Genomic DNA, 23,154 nt, shown 5'->3' with positions numbered 1-23,154 from the left:
ACATGCAGCAGGAAGAAGAAGGTGAACTCCGGGGACCTGAGCAGGGAAGCGACACATGCAGGATATCGGGCACACAATCTTAGTGACTCCCCGCACAGCACATTATACATGGACAATGCACTTACATGCACCAGGAAGAAGGTGAACTCCGGGGACCTGAGCGGGGAAGCGACACATGCAGGATATCGGGCACACAATCTTAGTGACTCCCCGCACAGCACATTATACATGGACAATGCACTTACATGCACCAGGAAGAAGGTGAACTCCGGGGACCTGAGCGGGGAAGCGACACATGCAGGATATCGGGCGCACGATCTTAGTGACTTCCCGCACAGCACATTATACACGGACAATGCACTTACATGCACCAGGAAGAAGAAGGTGAACTCCGGGGACCTGAGCGGGGAAGCGACACATGCAGGATATCAGGCGCACGATCTTAGTGACTCCCCGCACAGCGCATTATACACGGACAATGCATTTACATGCACCAGGAAGAAGAAGGTGAATTCTGGGGACCTGAGCGGGGAAGTGACACATACAGGATATCGGGCGCAGGATCTTAGTGACTCCCCGCACAGCGCATTATACACGGACAATGCACTTACATGCACCAGGAAGAAGAAGGTGAACTCCGGGGACCTGAGCGGGGAAGCGACACATGCAGGATATCGGGCGCATGATCTTAGTGACTCCCCGCACAGCGCATTATACACGGACAATGCACTTACATGCACCAGGAAGAAGAAGGTGAACTCTGGGGACCTGAGCGGGGAAGCGACACATGCAGGATATCAGGCGCACGATCTCAGTGAATGGCGCCAGAGTGCATGATCATCAGGTAAGGTACTTTCTGTGAACTCCGTGGAAGGATAAGTGAATGTGCCCCATTGTGCGTAAACGCAATCTTACTTTAATAGGTCTGTTCAAATCCAACAGATGGGGGAGCTAAGGATATGGGCACCAAATCCAAATGCCACTGCAAAATCCTGTGCCCCAAAATGTAAGTATCGAAAAATACAAATTGGTACTATGCTCACAAGCAATTATAAATATTAAATAAATTTTATTAGTTATGCAAAAAAGTATTAATAACAGCAAATTTACATAGCATGGTAGTTGTACATTGGGAATACATGATTAAAAACAGTGCATAGCCACATATAGAACAGTTCTTCTTTAGGCAGTTCTCATTTACCGTTTGGTGCATATTTTAGACGCCAGTGCGACTGATAGACATTTCTGGGGGCTAATCAGTCGCCAGCTATTTTATCTTCACTTCCCTTTGTGTGTTGTCATGTCTGCAGGACACCTGTATCCTAATTGCTCTCTATCTTCCTATTGGTTCAGAGTGATATATAACCCATGACTCACCTGAACTTGACACTCCCCTTGAGAAAGCCAGTGGGTGAAACACGTGTTGGGGCTACACAATGCACACCCGGTATCCTGGTATGGTAATGACTTTCTAGTATTGTTTTAGAGCCGTCCATGTTAAGCTAAGGCTTGTATATAGCTGTTTTCTACCTCTAGTTACTAGGTCTCCTACTCCATACGGATTCATTGTATTCCCTATGGTACTTTGCTTGTTCTATATGTGGCTATGCACTGTTTTTAATCATGTATTCCCATTGTACAACTACCATGCTATGTAAATTTGCTGTTATTAATAATTTTTTGCATAACTAATAAAATTTATTTAATATTTATAATTGCTTGTGAGCATAGTACCAATTTGTATTTTTTGATACTTTAATAGGTCTGTGCAATGTGAAGTGTTGCAATACAAAGGCCATGTGTGGACGCATTCTAATAAAAGAGGATGGAATAATGTAGTAGACTTCACCATTTCATCCTTTTGGCTGCTGTAACAAATGTATCGGTTCAACGGACACCATAATAGCCAATAAGAAATGTTTACTTTAAATGCAAGTGTAAAACTTTATATGAACAGAATATCAATTATAATCTCATGTTACGATGTGTTTTCAAGTCAGTTTTTACTGGGGTCTGCCACACGCCCAATAACGATAGGGATTTTTTTAATGTCATCAGCAAGAATATAAAGGAAAGGTCTATTCGCTGAGAACAGTGACATAGTGCGGCCCACAGTAACAGAAGTAGCAGCTGCAGCTTTGGCTCCGTCTTCTCTGACATCCAGAATCGCGCGGTGGCGGACATCAGTGATCGCAAGCTCAGGGCTGTCTGACAAGGCACAGAAATCCGGGGTCTCAAAAAGATCATAAAGCCCTATAAAGTAACAAAAAAAGTTGTAAGTTAAAAATGCCCTATCCAGATGTAGCTTGTACAAACTAACTACCTTCTGCTTAAAGAAAATCTACCACCAGGATGCAGCTTTGTAAACCATTGATGCTGGTGTGCGCCCCCTCTGGCAGGATCCACTATTCTTTTGCCTCTTATGCCCCAGGCTATGACCCAGGTGCTGTCACTAAAGCAATGGCAGCAGCGACAGCTTCTGGGTCGCACAAAGGTTACAGGCAGTGGTAACATCACTGCTTGCTTCCAGTGAACAGTGATTGGTGTGCGTCTTAGATTGCTATTGCAACGTCCCTGCCAATGCGCAAGGCAGAGGAGTAGTTGTGAATACGTCCCTTGTACCATTTAGTAAATATAGAGGTAATATACAGTGGTAGATACTGCCTGGACAGGCAAGGGTTAACCTTATTGAATGTTATTATCCAATGATATTCCACTATTGTAATTGGAGTGTGATATCCCCTGACCAGGGATTAACAAAACCCTTAGGCTGCATGCACACTGCCTGCTGGTGACCCGACTCCTGAGGTTCCCTCTCCAAGATCACTCCCAGTAATCCGACCATCTGTATAGAATCGTTTGGCACGTTGCCTGCTGTCGCAGTTGGTTCAAATAAAGAACTGTAAGTTATTTTATCCACAACTTTTCCTCCATCTGATCCCTGGATACGGCTGTATCCACCACAGGCTCCCCATCCATTACCCAGGAACATATATTACAGACACTCAGGGGTTGCCAACAAGAGGTACGATCGGTCGCCATGACAGCCATGTCAGGATTTGAGCCTGCATCCTTTAGTCTTACTAGTCTGTTACAGCCGGCACCCGTTCAGGAGCCGGTGCCAGAAGCATGGCGTAATAATTCTTTAAAATGCGGGAACGCACCTCCCGCCATGCAGTATTATTACGTCAAATGTCGGGAAGGGGTTAAGGCTGTGTTCACACATTGCATTTTATATACAACAAGCTGTAGCTCCCGCCATTGCCTGGGATAGTAAATAAGTCTCTGTGTGTATATCTCTCTCTGACAGTCTATGTGTGTATATCTCTCTGACAGTCTATGTGTGTATATCTCTCTGACAGTATCTGTGTGTATCTCTCTCTCTCTCTCTCTCTCTCTCTGACAGTCTCTGTGTGTATATCTCTCTCTCTCTGACAGTCTCTGTGTGTATATCTCTCTCTCTCTGGCAGTCTATGTGTGTATCTCTCTCTCTCTCTCTCTGGCAGTCTATGTGTGTATCTCTCTCTCTCTCTCTCTGGCAGTCTATGTGTGTATCTCTCTCTCTCTCTCTCTGGCAGTCTATGTGTGTATCTCTCTCTCTCTCTCTCTCTGGCAGTCTCTGTGTGTATCTCTCTCTCTCTCTGACAGTCTGTGTGTATCTATCTCTTTGTGACAATTTCCATGGCTACCAGAGGTCTCAGATGTCTAATTCCACCTGGAAGTAAAAGCGGTTCGGTAGTTCACTCACCAAGTGCACTTAATGTTTCGGATAATCCAAAGTCCGAGTCGAGTTTCAGTTTTGGCAGAGATATAGCTGTGGCCCGCGGAGCTTTTTCCTCTAGTTGTGTCATGAGTAAGTAGACAATTTCCTCTGTGAGATGATTTTCTACGGTTTTCAGTGAGTCTTTTGTATGTGACAGAGGCAAAAAAATGATGAGGCTGCAATTATCAGATAAAGGCAACCGAGCGACCTGGGGGGAACGTGCAAAGAAACGGGTCATTAGAAGCGCAAATGTACCTGACACAACATGAGCTGTGATGGTGAGTGATGATCTCACCAATAACCATGTAACAATGAAATTAAAGTTGGCAATGGATACAAATAAACTCTTAAGACTTTTACACATGAAATCATTTGTAAGACTTTTTTCAAAAGTGTAAACTTTTGCACAGTTGTAAACATATGAAAGTATACGGACAGCCCCCGGGTTACATACAAGATAGGTTCCATAGGTTTGTTGAATTTGTATGTAACTCGAAACTGTATATTTTATAATTGTGGATACAGACAAAAATGTTTTTCCCCAGTGACAATTGGAGTTTCAAAATTTTTTGCTGTAATAAATCTTCATTACAGACACCTTACAGCTGATCATTGCAGCCTGGGACATTAGTAACATCCAGAGAGGTCACCAGAGGTCACAGGGGGCAGAGGGGTCCGTCTGTAACTAGGGGTTGTCTGTAAGTTGAGTGTCCTTAAGTTTGTGTTAAATGAATTAAAATGCATTCTTCTCCGGCAGGCATGAGGAGGAGGGGTGACACTGGGGCTCCAGTAATGGGGGGGCAAATATTGCTGAATAGAATGATGATGCAGAAAGCCGCAGGTAAATGTCTACACGGGGTAAGTGTAACTCGGACGTACAGACGTGAAGTAACAAGCTCCCAGTAACCTGCTCCAGTTATCAAAATGGTTATACACCATAACTACATGGAGTTGCAGCAAAAAAGGACGTGACATACCTGAGCATCCAAATATGTATCTCGGATACTTTGTAGCGGATATTTATGATTATTCATCATGTAAACTTGGACTTTACTGGAGGGTGTTACATGGAAGGCGTCTTTCTTCGTTTGTTTTGGTTCAAAACGATTCACCCATTTCCCTGTGGACAATAGAATGGTATGAAAAGGGTTAAGAAAGTCAGAAAAGTTATGAAGCTTTTATTATTTCTAAAGCAAATATTTTTGCTATTTATTTTTTTTTAATTGAGACTAAAAGAATCAATAGGTGGCCCTAACATAGAGTGACCGAATACACACATGTAAAATGGACAGGAAGGCCGTGACATATAGTACAGGGTCAGTTCTGTAGGTTTGTACTTGAGTTGAATTTGTATGTAAGTCAGAACTGGTATTATTTTGTACGTGTAATGTTTTTCATCCATGTGACAAAAGGATTTTCAAAATTTTGGTTTGTCATAGGAACAAGGATTAACAATAAAGCTTCATTGCAAACACCTTTCATAACTCTTACAGCTCATAGTTTCAGCCTGGGGTGAAAGTTCAGTAAATGATCAACATCCAAAGAGCTTCACCAGAGTCACAGCGGACAGGGAGGTCAATTTGTAACTAGGTGTCGGCTGTAATATGGGTGTTCCTAGGTCGGGACTGTCTGTGATATCTTTCATTTAGAGAGTGGACTACGGCTACATTTATGCGGGACATTGTCTCGAGGACCATTGGGGCAGATTTACTTACCCGGTCCATTCGCGATCCAGCGGCACGTTCTCCGCGGTGGATTCGGGTCTTCCGGCGATTCACTAAGGCAGTTCCTCCGACGTCCACCAGATGTCGCTGCTGCGCTGAAGTTCCTCGAGGTCCGCCGGAATGCACCATCCTATACCTGGTGAAGGTAAGCGCGTGTCCCGCGTCACTTTTTTTTTTTTTTTAAATGCGGTGGTTTCTCCGAATCCGTCGGGTTATCGTTTGGCCACGCCCCCAATTTCCGTCGTGTGCATGCCGGCGCCGATGCGCCACAATCCAATCGCGAGTGCCAAAACCCTGGGGCAATACAGGGAAAATCGTCGCAAATCGGAAATATTCGGGTAACACGTCGGGAAAATGCGAATCGGGCCCTTAATAAATGACCCCCATTGTTTGCATCCCGTGTGTCTTTGCTCCAATGACAACAATAAAAGACTACCCGGGCCGCACAGTCGCAGTGCCTGGACCTACAATAATAATAATCTTTATTTATATAGCGCTGTGGTCAGGCACAAGGTGCACCTGCACTGGGGAGCCTCACCATTCAGCACATAGAGCCCCCACATTTACTCCACTAGCACCCAGCGCACAATTCTGCCAGGGAAAGCAAACACAACAGAATCCTTGACGCTACAAACCATACATGCAGAGCCCAGAGAGCGCACCACCACACTATGAACCCCCTAACACTTACCTGCCTACGGAACGCTACTGCACAGAGCCACGCTGCACCCGGATACAGCCACATGCTTATTCCATACACTTCGCTGCCACCACAAAGTTATGGGAATGTTTTCAAGGATAAATTATGAAATTACAATTTAATATGCAAAAAGTTTATTACCAAAAAAAACCCCCCAAAACACCAGGAAACAAGCCAAAAGCAACAAAAAAACAAAACTAGAATACCGGAAACATAAAACTGACAAGGCCCAGGGTAGAAGAGATGCCCTGCACATTTTCCAGCTTAAATTAACAAATCCAACAAGATTAAGCAGCATTATGACATTTTGGCCCAATGACTATTTTCTTGGCTCGCCAACTCCAGAACCTTCAGTGCTCAACTCCCAGGAACATCAGAGGATGCTGATCACGGATTTGTGTACTAGAAATTGAAATATTTGAGTTATACCCGGGTGGTCTTTGAAGTATCGTTTTGCCAAACTCTTAAGCAGCCGTTTTAAGGGACACATGGGAAGATGCCAGAAAGTCTGTAACTGGGACACATGGGAAGATGCCAGAAAGTCTGTAACTGGGACACATGGGAAGATGCCAGAAAGTCTGTAACTGGGACACATGGGAAGATGCCAGAAAGTCTGTAACTGGGACACATGGGAAGATGCCAGAAAGTCTGTAACTGGGACACATGGGAAGATGCCAGAAAGTCTGTAACTGGGACACATGGGAAGATGCCAGAAAGTCTGTAACTGGGACACATGGGAAGATGCCAGAAAGTCTGTAACTGGGACACATGGGAAGATGCCAGAAAGTCTGTAACTGGGACACATGGGAAGATGCCAGAAAGTCTGTAACTGGGACACATGGGAAGATGCCAGAAAGTCTGTAACTGGGACACATGGGAAGATGCCTGTAACTGAAGTCTGTAACTGGGACACATGGGAAGATGCCTGTAACTGAAGTCTGTAACTGGGACAGATGAAACACAGCGAGAAGGATGATAGAGAAAACTGTCTATGGACAAGGTGCTGATTATGTTATCTTATAAGGCAGAGGTGATTTCATCTCAACACTTATCTGGCGGAGAGGGGGGTTCACAACCAGTGCCAGCGCCAGCACTAGTAAACCTGAGCAAATGCTGGGGCCCAGAGCTGCTGGGGGGGCCCACATAAAGCTGTATATAAGGAATCAATAGAAATGAGGGGGACTGTATGTAAAATAACTAAGGGGGCTTTATGGTATGATAAAGGGGCCCACTGAGCCTCTGTGGTTCTGGAGCTGAGCCTGTTCACAACTCATAATTTATTACAAGCACCATCATATTCCGTAGCGCTTTACAAATCATGGGGGATATATACAAATAAAATGAGACATTACAGAGTACAAACATAGGCATATGGAGGGCCCTGCTTACAGTCTATGAGGATGACGTTAAGGACGCTCTGGCCGCTCGGGATCTGCCGCCTACTATTTAGATATCAGCCCCGATACCCCCTGAGGACACCATGCTCATGGCGAAACATATCGGGGGGGCTGTTTGAGCTTCTCTAAATTTTAATCAATGGTGGTAAGGTGTAGGGTTCATCCATGATCTAGGGTCGAACTGCAGCGACTGCTGGATCTATATGCCCGCAGACTTATAGAGCTAGTGCGAGATTGCGATGTGTGAATGGTGTGATATAGTATAAAATCAATGTATGCTGCTGACTGTGGCTTGTCAATTACAATTGGAATTACAGAGGTGAATAGCCAGTGACTAATAAATAGGCATTACGGAGGGAATCACTGAATACACGACTGCGAATAGATCCCTGGTAACCTGTATTCAGGGATACAGACGCACCTTAGAATTGTCAAATTATCAACTATAGGCTAAGATTTTACCTACTGCCGTGCAGGACCTCCGTGTCTCTCCGTGACCATTTACGGGGACATAGCACCCCCCTCGTGTGTATGCTTGCACCTCATTGTCTTCCTCGCCTATTATTATCTTCTGGATAAATTATATTTATTCCCAAGATTTTTTTTTTTTTTTAAGAGAGTCTCTTAAACTCACACATATATGTTATAGATCTTTTCTATTTTTAAACAGTAATTAAATAAAAGCTAATTTTTATAGGTCAAAAGCAACATCTGTAAATAGATGCTATGTTATGTTATGCGCATGTTTAGTGTATTACACTCGGGTCCTGCTAGAAGGCAGGGACCAGCTCCTGGAAGAAGATCGCCAGCCCTGGGGTACTGACAGACCCCAGGGCTTCCATCCGAGCAGCGGAACTTCCCTGGGTAAGCGCCATGGGGGAGTCCAAATCACTTGAGATGCCTCTTACATGCCATGGTCAATCGTGACCGTGGTGTGTAAGGGGTTATCCCTGTGATCGGTTGAATCTCCGATAACGGGTGTTAGAGGCGAGTGTCGGCTGTAATATACAGACAACTCCCGCAGCTTACGGTGCCGGCTCTGCTCAGGAGAAGGTCCCAGGACCTTGATGTAATAGTACTGGACAATGCGGGAACGCACCTCCCAACATGCAGCACTATGTCGGGAAGGGGTTAAGCATCTCACAAGAATTAAAACAAAACAAAGGTTCTATTTGGCATTTTTTAATTTTGACAATAAAATGATTATTTAGTCCCAGCACCTTTCCCGAGAAGACTCAGGGCTGTGAGCAAAGGGGCTGAATAATTATAAGTGATATTTGATGTTTCAATTTTTCTTGTTTAATAAATTAGCAGAAGTATCAAAATGTGCAGAGTGTCCATTAATGAGCAGAAAAAGAACTTTATTCCAGTATAAATGAACGACCCCATGGTCAGATTTGACCTTCTGATGCAGACAAATTGATGCCCTTAGCGACTAGCCATGGCTATGATTGGACAGACTAGTTGCTTGGGGGCCAATTTGCTGGATTGGGAAGTCCATGCTGACCACCCGTAGGGCCTCCACATTCTCATTTTCCTCACCGATTTCATCATGTAGGAAAGGCTTGAAACAGGATTTTACAAATAAACAAACCCCTCCCCCTTTTTATTTATAAAATCTTTTATAAAAACTAGATTGCAACCCTCTCTACTCCATTGTGCTTGCATTGTGTTTCTAAATGTACCCTAAGCCATGAGCACTTACTCAGGCACCATGACTATGACCATGGCCTAAAAGCAACTTTTAAACTTCTGCTGATGACCAGAAGGGCTCTCAGGGGTGGTACCAGAGTTCTCCTGTGCTCTGGCTTCACAGACTGTTACACTGTGCAGGAGCACTTCCTCATACTTTGTGAGATTACAGCAGGCAGAGGGTGGAAGGAGTGCTGGGGCGGTGGGGGAAGGTGAGTCAGTGCAATAGCCAGTACAGCTACAGCATGGACGGGCTCTGGTAACGCCCACATAGCTCTCCTGGCTCATTAGCATAATTCTAAAAGTGGATTTTAGAAGGGAGGAGCCCATGGACAACACATATAAGAGGATTCCAGAGTCCCGGGGCCTGGGACTATGAGTAATGCCCTTGGTTTATCAGGATGGATTTTGATGGTAGATTTCCTTTACAAACTTTACCAAAAGTAAAATGAAAACTAATTCCAGCTTTTTTTATGATTCAGTTTGTGGACGGCTCAGACCTTGGTCCTTACCTTGGTAATAGATCACATTGATCAACATCAGCTGAAAGTCCGGCAGTTCTTTGAAGAGGTTTTTGATCATGTTTTTTGTGTTTTCTGAAACCCATTTATTAATTTGGCTCAAGCTATTCTTTTTATCTTTTTGTAATTGTGTCCCTTTGGTTCCATAAAATCCTTCTGATTGGTTGGTGAATATTTCTTTTAAAGAAAAGTCTGAGAAGAGACAATATGCAACGTAGTCAGTCATAATGTGCAAAACATGTGAAGACATTTTATACAGACAGTATTTGTATACAGGGTTCATCACAGTATTGTGCACGAGTATTGAGAGCAGCTCGATTATTGTTTTCAATGTTTATTACTGGATTTGTTGTACACTTTTAATAAAAGGAATTTAAAAAATAATATATTTATTAGTATTATTATATTAATAATATTAATAATAATAATATCATTTAATTCTGTTTGCCCTTTTGGAATAGAATATTGTGAAGATGGTGTTATAATTAATGTTTTTTTTTACAGAGCACTTAACCCCTCAAAGACCCTTTTTTATTTTTTCATTTCCATTTTTGACTTTTTTATTTTTACACGTAACGAGCTGTGTGACGGCTTGTTTTCTGCACTTCATAGTGACGGTATTTATTCTTCCATGTCGTGTACTAGGAAGCGGAGATTGGTAAAAAAAAAAATGCATTTGGTCGCAGTCATGACACATTGCTACTGCATATACAGCTAAGGCATTGGGACCAGGAGGCTTTCTGATGCCTCTACACAATGCTACTTTAGCAGACTTATAGAGGTAGCTCCTCCCCTAGGCTGTCCCGCCCCCTCCTTGAGTCAGCTTCAGAGCCCCAGCATCAGAAGAGGAGGCAGGACTGCTGCAGTGGAATGAGGGAAAGGTAAGTAACGCATTTTTATTTTGTTTAATACCCAGCAACAGGGAGAGGACAGGGGCCACAAAATGAGGTGAGTGGAGGGCAGGAGGCCACAATATGAGGGGATGGAGGAAAGTAAGACACAATATGAGGGGATGGAGGACAGACAAACAAAATTGCATTATCTCGGTAAATTCCTATAAAAAGCGCGGCAGAATGAGGGATAATCCTGAAGGGAAAAATGACTCTCCCCTACAAAACATGCCCCAGTTGTATAGGTAGCTCAGAATGTGTCCCCAGTATATAGGTAGACCAGCATGTGCCCCTGTATATAGGCCATCTGTTGCCGAATTTATAGGTTAAGTAGCACTTGACCTCAATATATAGGCAAGCCAGCACATGCCCCCAGTATATAGGTAACTCAGCACATGCCCCCAGTATATAGGTAACTCAGCACATGCCCCCAGTATACAGGTAACTCAGCACAGGCCCCCAGTTTATAGGTAACTCAGCACAGGCCCCCAGTTTATAGGTAACTCAGCACAGGCCCCCAGTATATAGGTAACTCCGCACGAGCCCCCAGTTTATAGATAACTCAGCACAGGCCCCCAGTTTATAGGTAACCCAGCACGAGCCCCCAGTATATAGGTAACTCAGCACAGGCCCCCAGTTTATAGGTAACTCAGCACAGGCCCCCAGTATATAGGTAACTCAGCACAAGCCCCCAGTATATAGGTAACTCGGCACAGGCCCCCAGTTTATAGGTAACTCAGCACAGGCCCCCAGTATATAGGTAACTCAGCACAAGCCCCCAGTATATAGGTAACTCAGCACAGGCCCCCAGTTTATAGGTAACTCAGCACAGGCCCCCAGTTCATAGGTAACTCAGCATAGGCCCCCAGTTTATAGGTAACTCAGCACAGGCCCCCAGTATATAGGTAACTCAGCACAAGCCCCCAGTATATAGGTAACTCAGCACAGGCCCACAGTTTATAGGTAACTCAGCACAGGCCCCCAGTTTATAGGTAACTCAGCACAGGCCCCCAGTTTATAGGTAACTCAGCACAGGCCCCCAGTTTATAGGTAACTCAGCACAGGCCCCCAGTTTATAGGTAACTCAGCACAGGCCCCCAGTTTATAGGTAACTCAGCACAGGCCCCCAGTTTATAGGTAACTCAGCACAGGCCCCCAGTTTATAGGTAACTCAGCACAGGCCCCCAGTTTATAGGTAACTCAGCACAGGCCCCCAGTTTATAGATAACTCAGCACAGGCCCCCAGTTTATAGGTAACTCAGCACGAGCCCCCAGTATATAGGTAACTCAGCGCAGGTCCCCAGTTTATAGGTAACTCAGCACAGGCCCCCAGTATATAGGTAACTCAGCACAGGCCCCCAGTTTATAGGTAACTCAGCACAGGCCCCCAGTTCATAGGTAACTCAGCACAGGCCCCCAGTTTATAGATAACTCAGCACAGGCCCCCAGTTTATAGGTAACTCAGCACAGGCCCCCAGTTTATAGGTAACTCAGCACAGGCCCCCAGTTTATAGGTAACTCAGCACAGGCCCCCAGTTTATAGGTAACTCAGCACAGGCCCCCAGTTTATAGGTAACTCAGCACAGGCCCCCAGTTTATAGGTAACTCAGCACAGGCCCCCAGTTTATAGGTAACTCAGCACAGGCCCCCAGTTTATAGGTAACTCAGCACAGGCCCCCAGTTTATAGGTAACTCAGCACAGGCCCCCAGTTTATAGGTAACTCAGCACAGGCCCCCAGTTTATAGGTAACTCAGCACAGGCCCCCAGTTTATAGATAACTCAGCACAGGCCCCCAGTTTATAGGTAACTCAGCACGAGCCCCCAGTATATAGGTAACTCAGCACAGGCCCCCAGTATATAGGTAACTCAGCACAGGCCCCCAGTATATAGGTAACTCAGTACAGGCCCCCAGTTTATAGGTAACTCAGCACAGGCCCCCAGTATATAGGTAACTCAGCACAGGCCCCCAGTTTATAGGTAACTCAGCACAGGCCCCCAGTTTATAGGTAACTCAGCACAGGCCCCCAGTTTATAGGTAACTCAGCACAGGCCCCCAGTTTATAGGTAACTCAGCACAGGCCCCCAGTTTATAGGTAACTCAGCACAGGCCCCCAGTTTATAGGTAACTCAGCACAGGCCCCCAGTATATAGGTAACTCAGCACAGGCCCCCAGTTTATAGGTAACTCAGCACAGGCCCCCAGTTTATAGACAACTCAGCACAAGCCCCCAGTATATAGGTAACTCAGCACAGGCCCCCAGTTTATAGGTAACTCAGCACGAGCCCCCAGTATATAGGTAACTTAGCACAGGCCCCCAGTTTATAGATAGACCAGCATGTGCTGGTCAAAGGATTTGAGACACCTTTGATCCAAAACCTGATGTACAAACAAAACCTCCCGCCAAAAATCTCAAATAATCCATAGGGGCCAAACACCATCTTGTGAATCCCCATAGTGGAGTTATATTTAGATACTCTGTATTTTAACTTTAATCATATCCTTTACCCATTGCATTGGTGTAAACATTGGATAACAAGCCTTGTAATCAAACTCCGTTTCTAAGTTCCATAGATCATACCCATTCAAAATTCTTTTCTAGACTATAACTAACCATTACTTGTGCGACAATCAATATTTTGCCATTGTGTTGCTAAAAAATAACTAAAAAGGTCAGTGAGATCTAATCCTCCCGTATCTACTGGAGCATTTACCCAGAACAATCCATGCCTTTATCCCATTCCATAGATCCTGGATGAAAACCTCTAGCAGATGCTCTGGACCTCAGACTGGGCCGAACCCTAAACACACAACTAAAATAACACAGCAGAGGCTTCAGAACATCTCTGTGGCCATTCGTGACGGGCCCAGCCAGAGACCGGACCTAAACCCAATGGAGCATCTCTGGAGAGACTGGGAAATGGCTTCCACCAACGTCACCATCCAACCTGAGGGAACCGGAGGGGATCTGCCAGGAAGAGGCCGAGGATCCCCAAATCCAGGGGTGAATGGATTCCCAAGAATGGTCTGCACTGGCTCAAAAGCTGCTTTTACTCAACACTGAGCATAGGGTCTGAAGACTTATGACCATGTGATATTTCAGTTTTTCTTGTTTAATATATTAGCAAAAACATTAACAATTATTTTTTTTAAGATGGGGGAAGAGTGTACATTAATGGGCAAAAAAACTGAACTTTTTTGATCTTACCAATTTGATGCAATGAAACAAAGATTTCAAAATGTAAAGGGGTCTGAATACTTCCCTTATGCACTGTATTCACTGTATTCAAGTACATAAATATAAAGGTGGATGGTTATAGAGGGAATTCCCACGAAGACAAGATTCTTAAATATTCTCCGGATAACAAAATAACTAATTCTCGAATTCACTGTTATTAACAATAATAAAGCATCTCACAACGTGTCTGTCTCATTCCTGGTGTATACAACTTCGATTGCTTAGGGATCCGACCATAAATCAGAAGTCTAGGGTCGGGCAGGACAGATTGTTCTCCTGTCTGACACTGCACTGAGCTCCTCTCTGCATCGACCCCTCACACACACACAGACTTCCTGCCGGCAAACAGCAACATGCAGAGACTTACTCTACAGGCAAAATAAGGTCTTTACCCAGGGCAGGGAGACACACCAGAACTGCCAGAGGTAATGTGTAATATGCATCTCATGGATCTAATCATCTCTGATCCGTCTTATCTCTCTTTCTATCTGTCAGATACTCGTGAATGTTCAGCAGCCAAATGAAAGTGAATATGGACCTGGACCCTGATGTCACGGGTGCTCCTGCGACCCATGTTTATTATAGGACTACTATGATCACCCCTGCTGTTTGCTCATTGTCTAAGATCACGAGTGTCGAAAAGAAGCTAAATTTACAAGGTTTTTCCCAATCAGGGTGTCACAACCAAAGTTACAGAAAATCTGTTTCAAATAACAAGAAAAGGTTTTAATCTTTTCACGTTTTTTGAGTAAATTAAGAAGAAAGTGATAATTCTCACCTTTACTATAGAAAATGTTATTAGCAGTAAGAAATGATTGCGATGCGGTCAGGTTCTGTATTGCGGCGTGCACACACTGAGGCTCACGCAAACCACCAAACAGTATGTTCAGCAAATTCTCTCTTGTTTTTCCACTTGATCCTAAATGTAAGAGAATTAGACTGTAATAAAATCATTGCTAATAGAAGTAAGTCAATAAAAGCAAGAAAAGAAAACCATATAGAAAGGTTAAAAACAAAGGAGACAAAAAGGTTTGGTAAGGAGCATACTTAGATTTCTAATCAAGACAATTGGGCAATTCATGCAAAAATGCCAAAAAATTCATGCCGTCATTTCCAATAATAAAATGCCAATATGTTTTTTAGGATGGGATAAAGAAAACATTGGGGAAGATTTATTAAGCTTTCTAAAAGTCAGAATATTCTTAGTTGACCATAGCAACCAATCACAGCTCAGCTTTCATTTTACCAGCGCTCATGAATATTTTAAAGGGGAGCTGTGATTGAAGAATAAGAATATTCTGACTTTCAGACGCTTGATAAATCTGCCCCATTGTCTCTTTGTTACCTAGTAAGGAAGCCCCCTTAATATGAAGCATGACTTTCAAGAGGCCGAATGACATGATGAGGGATTTAAGCAAAACCAGTTTTACCAATTCCAAAAGAAATAGATTCCCAACTCTAGATAGCGATTCCTCCGCATCTCGTCAGACTGTAGCAAACTGGTTCGGCTGAATGAGAGGCTATTGATTAGGGTCAGAAAGTAAGAGCTCTCCTTATGGAGACTTTGCCAATTAAGGTGCCTTACAGGCGTGGGGAGACTTATAGCCATTGATATTCCACTGGGGGATTCTGGGAAAATATGCAAATATGCTTTCCAGGATAGGAACAGAAAAACATTGCCTCCAGAAGGAGAGCTCTTACTCCATGACCATTGTAGTTTAAAAAATCCCAAAAATCTAATTTTTTAGTACAGTATAACAATAAACTGCAATAGTTTCCCGTACAGCTGGGCGGTCTTCTGGCAACTGCTGCTGGGTTACAGAAAGAATCTTTATAGTTGTAGAGTAACAGGAATCTTGGATATTTAAGGGGTTGGCCCCAATAACAAACTTTACCAGGGTAATTGCAAGACACTCATAGGGTCTCCCATATTTTACTTCAGTTTGTTTGTAGTATGTGGAAGAAGTGGGTCACGTGATCCATTGTGATGTCTGCTGTCCTGCTGGTTTCTGGGGGAAGGGGTGTGCAGATGTCCCAGGTGTGCGCCTCCAACTACTCATCATGGAGGAGGTATACGAACAGTGATGACTTCACAACCCCCTTAACCGCCTGGAAGCCAGCAGGACATGGGATGTAGCAGGAAGTTCCAAGTCCTGCTGCAGGAGGGTCATGTGACCCACTTCCCTCAAAAACTACAGACGAACAGTACATTATGGAGAACCTATTAGTTGCCTATTAATCCACTCCTGGTATTTGGCTTTTAAAAGTGTGTCCCTAATTTTGTAACATATTCTCCAGCGTAATAGACACCTCACCCAACATTATCTGCGCCAGTCCCAGAGCGACGCTGACCGGAGAAATCACAATGTTTGAGTTTTCCTCATGGGATGAAAGCTTTTTGTAGAGATTTATTGTGAATCTGCTCAGTTCTCTTGGAACCTCCTCAATGGCGTTACGTGGATCGGTGCACTGTGGCCACGTATCGGAGCACTTCGGAGCTGATGATTTTCCCTCCTGATTATTTTCTAGATTTTCCCCTTTGTCTGGGGTTTGTTCACTTTTGTCATTTTGGTTTTCGGTTTTGACCACATTCTTTTCTTCCATTTCAGTTGTTTTACTTTCTTCCAATCTCCTTTCACGGTTCATATTTGGAAATTCGAGAGAAGATTCTGACGTTTCATTTATTCTTTCCATTGGAGATTTATTTCCATTCACTGGGACTTCGTTTTTGCTGTCTCCCCATTGCTGGAAGCTTTCGACATGTATCACGGCTGATGGCTCTTGATTAATTGCGGTTTCCTTCAGCGTTTGCTTTGGATCAGCAACAGGTTCCTGATTAATAAACAGAAGAATTCATTAGATCGGTAACATGTGCATCGGAAGGAGCTGCAGCCAGTGGCGTGACTAGGAGAGACAGGGCCCCCTGACACTGAGGGCCCCATAGCAGCTGCTATGGCTGCTACCGCTGTAGTTACGCCCCTGGCTGCAGTTTCACTTTTTATTGCTCAGTTCTTTGCACTCACTCTTGGCTAGAAAAAAAACTGCTGAAAAAATTGTACAACAAAAAATATCTATCAAAATACAAACTGTGTGTTATAGCTCCATGTATAACAGGGACATCTAGAAAAGGGGATTTTGAATTCTAATCTGAAGATAAGAGGGGGGTTATCAGATGTGTCTGATCTGCAGGTTGTTTTCCACTCAAAAAGTTGCATGTCTGTAATTGCACTGCTATTGGGCGCAAAACACCCAAAAATATTACTTTTATTTGTATGCAAATTGGATGTGGCCACAAAGTCAGGCACACCTAGGGGCGTAACTACAGGGGTAGCAGCCAAAGCAGCTATTGGGTCCACAGTGCCAGGGAGCCCCAGCATTGGACCTGACACAATAAAGAATGGAGGATGTGCACTATTAAATACATATTATGCTGCACATTGTACTGCATTATATGTATATATAAGTAAACATCTTCCACTGTACACACCAGGTACAAAATGTCAGAGGAGGGGACAGCAGAACAGCAGGACTAGGAATCTCTCATCTCCACCTCCTGCTATTTCCTATGGGTGCGGGTGCTAGCAATGTGTGTTTGCTGCAATATGCAGCAAACCCCATGTCTGACCTATAGGACAAATATAGGCCTCCTGCCCGAATCTCCCACTCCCTTCCCCCAAGTACCCGGAAAGATTTGACACTTACAACTGCGTGACGATGGATAACTAAGGCCACAGCAGCCTGTTTATTTAAAATAACATATAACATATACAAGCCAGTATATATTAACTTTATTAACATGTACAAATAAAGTGCAATTTTAACAAACCGAAATGAAAAGGCCTAAGAGGGGTGAATTGCAAAGCTCACGCTAAACGTTACCTGCTTACTCCCGCCGCACTGCGCCGGCTCGCGAGCTGACAAATATGTCGCAGGTAACCATTCCCTCTGTACCCACCTCCGGGTGTGCCAGCAACCATACCCATCATTCTCCATTTCCACTTTGTGTTTAGCGCACAGCGACATCTTTGTGGGAATTATTTTTCCCCCGAGACACCCCCCAAAGGCCTTATCCCGCTGCTGCGTGACAAGAAAACAATTTATATATCTATATTTCTTTCCAAGAAAAGAAAAAGAAAAAAGGGGTAAAACAAAAACAAAAGGGAGGGCGGGCGGGCGGGCATCTCGATCCAGCGCCCGGGGGTCAAGAGGAAGTCGCCACCGGTGAGCCCTAGTTTTATCCCACACTCCCCTCCCCTATCCTGACCTCACTTCCTCACTCTCTCCCAACCCCTAACCCATCCCTAACTTTAAACCCGGCCCAAATTCCCTCAGGTCAAGGCGGGCATTCAGTTACGGCTCCGCCTGACCTCCTGCCCTTTTCTGTATTATGAAGATGACGCACTTCATACACTCTTCATAGCAATAAATACATTTTTAACACTGGTAAACGAATATTAGAATATTAGTATTATCAGAACCACAATAAGCTTTTGAAACAGACATCCTATTGGTTAAAAAAATTGGGAGGGCGGAGCAAAGCTGTCATGATAACAGGCAGAGGAACTGACAACTTGCCTACTAAAAAGAGGATATCCTCGTCCTACAAAAAGCACAGGAAAAAGCTCCCAATACAGATCCAATGTCATAAAAACTGACATATGATCAACAAATATCCAATCCTCAGCTGAAAGAGACGGCGGAGAAGCAACACAATACAAGACGCCACAGTACGGAGCAGATTGTAATCTACCCAGAAAGAGAAGAATTCCAAAAATAAACCTTAGGTCTGGGAGCTGTAACCCAATAAAAAAAGTTCAATGAACCAGACGAACTGCATGTACCGTAACTTTATTAGAAATATAGGTGGTCCCTACTTAAGAACACCCGACTTACAGACCACCCCTAGTTACAGACAGACCTCCGGATGTACTAAAGCATAATAGAGCTAGTGTTATTAACCACAATAAGAGAACAATAACATACATCTTCCCTCCTCACTTCATATGATAAGTGAGAAGACCTCCCCCCAGCTCCCTAAAAATGGGGTCTAGTACAAGCATGGGATCCTAAAGTGCAGATAAAGCTGTGGCACAGGAGTCCATGCAGGTGAGGAGGTTCCTCAGGGGGATAAGTATATCCTATTCAGGATCAAGCTTTTATCTGTTCCCTGTCGGTCTGGTGTCTGACGTCACATCCCATCTCTGTGTACAGCTCCGAGACCCCCGCCCTCTGCCCCTGGAGGTGCGCCCCGTGCATGCGCAGTGCCCGCGCCCCCACCTCCATTGCCCATCCTGACCTTGTGTCACCTATTGATGATGGGGATAGACACAAAAAGAGAAACATGGTGGATTACGGAAAACGGAAGTCGAGAGGCAGAAGGGTGGTCGGGAACAGGCAGAAGGTCGGGACAGGCAGAACAGGATTGGAATGGGGGACTTAGAAGACGATCAGGACAGGCAGCACAGGATTGGAGTGGGGGACGTAGAAGACGATCAGGACAGGCAGCACAGGATTGGAGTGGGGGACGTAGAAGACGATCAGGACAGGCAGCACAGGATTGGAGTGGGGGACGTAGAAGACGATCAGGACAGGCAGCACAGAAGTCAGGAATGGAATTGAGGTCACAACAGGAAATCAGTCTAAATGCACCAGGCCAGGAATACAGCTTTCTCTCAGGCGTTGAGCTCAAAGATCCGGCAGCGGCACAGGAAAGGGCTGGCTCAGAACTGGCAGCCGGGAGACGTTGGTGGAACCCGGAGAGGTGAAGAAGGCAGAGGGGCACATGGAGGCGCACGGGTGCTCCTGCGACCCTAGACATGTGTCACAGGGCCACCCGTGACAGCGACTATGGAAAGCTGCAGTGCTGGTCTGAGTATATGACAACATATCTATGTTGTCTATAACTTCAGATAGTTGGGTTTTATCTGTAACATGTAAATGACTTTCTTCGTGTCACACGTGCTCCCACGATCCCTGTCTCGGATCGCGGGCGCACCTGTGCTCCTCCATGCACCTCCGCTGGTTTGGCAGCACAGAACTTACTCGCCCTGCCTCAGGCTGCCATCCGCGCACGTCCCCGCCTCCTTCGCATGCGCTGGCTTTCTGATATTTAAAGGGCCAGTGCACCACTGATTGGTGTGCCGGCTGAAAACCTCCACCTTATAATCCGGCACCTCCCTTCCTGCCCTGCTGGATCTTTGTGCCTCACAGCCTTAGAAAGAGCTCCCCAGTGATATTCCTACTCCTGAGTCCTGTGTTGCCGTGTTACCAGAGTCCCGGTGGCTCCGGTGGCTCCGTGGTTAGCACTACAGCCTTGCAGCGCTGGTCAACATCTGCAAAAAGTTTTTATGTTCTCTTGGTGTTTGTGTGGATTTCCTCCGGGTCCTCCAGTTTCCTCCCACACTCCAAAAACATACTGGTAGGTGATTAGATTGTGAGCCCCATGGGGACAGGGACTGATATGACAAGCTCAGTGCAGATTATGTAGACAGGAGATGGATATGTGAGATAAATACAGTAGAAGAGAAATAGAAGATTGATTAATAAATAGATGATAACCATCTCCCCCCGGTCATAAAATCAAGGGGTATTAACCCTTCCACTGCCTGGCATTTTTGTATATTTTGTCGTGTTATTGACCAGAGCAATTTTTAGAATTTTGACATTTACAGATCAAATCAAAATTACAGCAAAAAGAATTAAAGTAAAAACCACATATTTTCTGAAAGCAGAAACTTGCCAAATTTTCAAAATTGCATTGAAGAGTTTATAGACAGCGGCGCCTTCATGCAATTTTGATTCAAACTGAAACATTTTATCAAAAATACTTAAAATTTTACTGACGTCATACTAGGCGCCGCACGGGAGAAGAACAATGTCGGCGCCCAGCACGCTGTTAAAGAAGACAGAAGATGGCGCGGAAGCAAGAAGAGGAGCCGCGATGCCAGAAGAGGAGCAGCGCTGCGCATTGGGGCCACCGGAGGGTGACTTTTTTTTTTTAGTCCATTTTTAATTCTTTTTTTACAAGTATTGACTCGTGTATAAGCCGAGGGGACGTTTTTCAGCACATTTTTTGTGCTGAAAAACTCGGCTTATACACGAGTATTATGGTATATAAATAAAACATACTTAGACAGCAGGATGTGAGGAGATCATACAGACCCCACACCAATATATTCAGCAAATGGAATGTTAAATCTACAGGAGAAAATTGCACTGCGCGTCACACAGATCTATCATTGTCTGCTCCTTACACAATGGTGACCCAAATAATAACTATATATCAACAAACCAAGCTCATGGGATAGCAAAAAATAAAAACTATCATGGAATAAAAGGCAATAAGAGAGAAAGTGTGTTCTTAGATGGTTCTGGATAGGAGAGGGTTAAAACATGAATATTAGTTGATTTTATTCCTTATCAGGATGTAGTAACATATAAAGTGAATATTTCCATTATCTGTGAGGTGCAGCAGCTCCCGTGTGCAGCAAATTCTCCCTGCAGCCTGATGACTAAGAATCTGGAGGGGGGACACGTCAGGGGGCTGTATCTCTGGCTCTGTGACACATAGAACCTCACTTCTTTTTCCTGTGAAAGAAGAGATTCTCCTCTATCAGGGGACATACATATAGCGCTGGCCCTGGCTGCAGCCAGATACTGAGCCCATGGAGAATATGAGAAGCAGCTAGTAGAAGAGTCTGAGGACTTAATGGTCTGGGAGCCGAGTTGAGGCTTTCCTTGTATGACAAATAAAGAAACTGAGCCGCATCTGGATTGTCTGGCTATTAAATCAAGAACCTTTGAAGTGCCCCATTTACATTAAGATGTAAATTGCTTTTATAAAGTCATAGAGACGGGGATCTTAGAAGTGTTTGACAGTCTGTGTACAAGTGACTTCAAAGTTCAATTTCTGGAAAATGCCACCACACCATGAAACATATTGGGGCACATTTACTTACCCGTCCGGATGAGTTCCCAAAAGTGCATCGTTCGGTGATAATGCACTGTGCCGCGATTCAGGTCCGCCAGAGTTCACCTACTACTTCCTGGTGCATGTAAGTGCGTTGGTTGAGACACAATTTTTGATCTTAAATTCTGCGCTCAGTCCGAATCAGTCGGATCATCCCCGGCACACCCCACAAATTTCTGTCGCATGAAAGCCAACGCCGCTGCGCCAAAATCCGATCACGTGCAACACAATCCCATTTTAAATACCGGAAAAAATCCCGAAAACATTGGGAAGTCCAACGGAAATCCGATCCGCGGACCCTTAGTAAATAAGCCCCATTATCTGGAAGGTGCTGTAGATTATTATGTCAGTTTCTGCTGACAGGTTCCCTTGAAGGCAGCATAAACCTGATATCAATTTTTCATTTAAAGCGATTGATTTGTAGTTTGATCCCATGAACAAACCAGGTCCAATACTGTTTTTCTATTTAATTGTTCACATTGTAACATTGACTCCGCTATTATGTGTCAAAGAGATCCCAGTATTTGCTAAAACGAAAAATCAAATATTTAACATCAAAACTGTGGTTTAGAAATAAATCTACTGCAGGACAGATTACAGTGAATGAACATGTGATATGGGTCTTCAATAGTTCTGACCTGTTCTGCTGGTTCTGTTATGAAGTCCGGCCCATTTGGAAATGGATAAGTCCCATTGTTCATGCATGTCGCAGTCACAAAAAAGAAAGTCACCGGGATAATGAGCTGCATTGTAGATAGAGGATTGTCTGGAATTAAACACGAAATGGATGAAGCTCATGCAACGTCTTTCAGATTAGCAGTTGTATCGTTCGTGGTTACTTTGTTGAGTGTTGACTTACCTCTCATGTTCAGCGTGGTGATCTTCAGCAGTGCTCCTCTTGTTTAATGTCTTTTGCACAGTGTTTGTATCTGTCAGATTTACAAAACAACATTCGGTGGGAAGAAGATGTTAATAGTTAACCATAATCTCAAATTCCTGTAAATGCACTGACTTCCTAAAAAGTTCCTCCCCTGGTGATAGCCCAAAAAAACAAAGTCTGTCTGTGTCGAAATTCTTTCACGTGGTTTGGGGCATAGTGTAGAAATTTTCCAAACTTATATCTTAACCAATGCTTTGTTTACTTGCCAATTTGATAAGATTCATAAATACAATTATTTACAAGAGTTTCATTCTATATACAGCAGCTGCATAAAAGACAAAGGACAATAGTAGTAACACGAGAACAAAGTAAACCTGTGAGT

General features: G+C 44.2%; 1 protein-coding gene across 1 annotated transcript; it reads right to left on the bottom strand.

Annotated features, from left to right (window-relative positions):
• Nucleotides 1–1,903: 1,903 nt before the first annotated feature.
• SERPING1 (serpin family G member 1) lies at nucleotides 1,904–22,911 on the bottom strand. Its single transcript, XM_072129779.1, has 8 exons — nucleotides 22,752–22,911; nucleotides 22,531–22,658; nucleotides 16,239–16,755; nucleotides 14,702–14,842; nucleotides 9,789–9,989; nucleotides 4,741–4,883; nucleotides 3,749–3,971; nucleotides 1,904–2,253 (listed from the first exon to the last, which is right to left on the bottom strand). Exons 1-8 carry the CDS (start codon nucleotides 22,756–22,758, stop codon nucleotides 1,997–1,999), a joined length of 1,617 nt encoding a protein of 538 aa, XP_071985880.1. The 5' UTR covers nucleotides 22,759–22,911; the 3' UTR covers nucleotides 1,904–1,996.
• Between the last annotated feature and the right edge of the window lie 243 nt (nucleotides 22,912–23,154).

The sequence above is a fragment of the Engystomops pustulosus genome, chromosome 11 (genome assembly GCF_040894005.1).
Source record: "Engystomops pustulosus chromosome 11, aEngPut4.maternal, whole genome shotgun sequence".
Taxonomy (NCBI): Eukaryota; Metazoa; Chordata; class Amphibia; order Anura; family Leptodactylidae; genus Engystomops; species Engystomops pustulosus.
This window is presented reverse-complemented; position numbering and strand designations above follow the sequence as displayed.

Bases quoted from the DNA above. Each gene is read 5' to 3' on its own strand.
- SERPING1 (XM_072129779.1), bottom strand. The intron at 16,756-22,530 runs GTCAGAACTATT...TTTATTAATCAG, and splicing joins TAACAGAACCAGCAGAACAG to GAACCTGTTGCTGATCCAAA. The intron at 4,884-9,788 runs GTAAGGACCAAG...TATTGTCCACAG, and splicing joins CAATGTGATCTATTACCAAG to GGAAATGGGTGAATCGTTTT.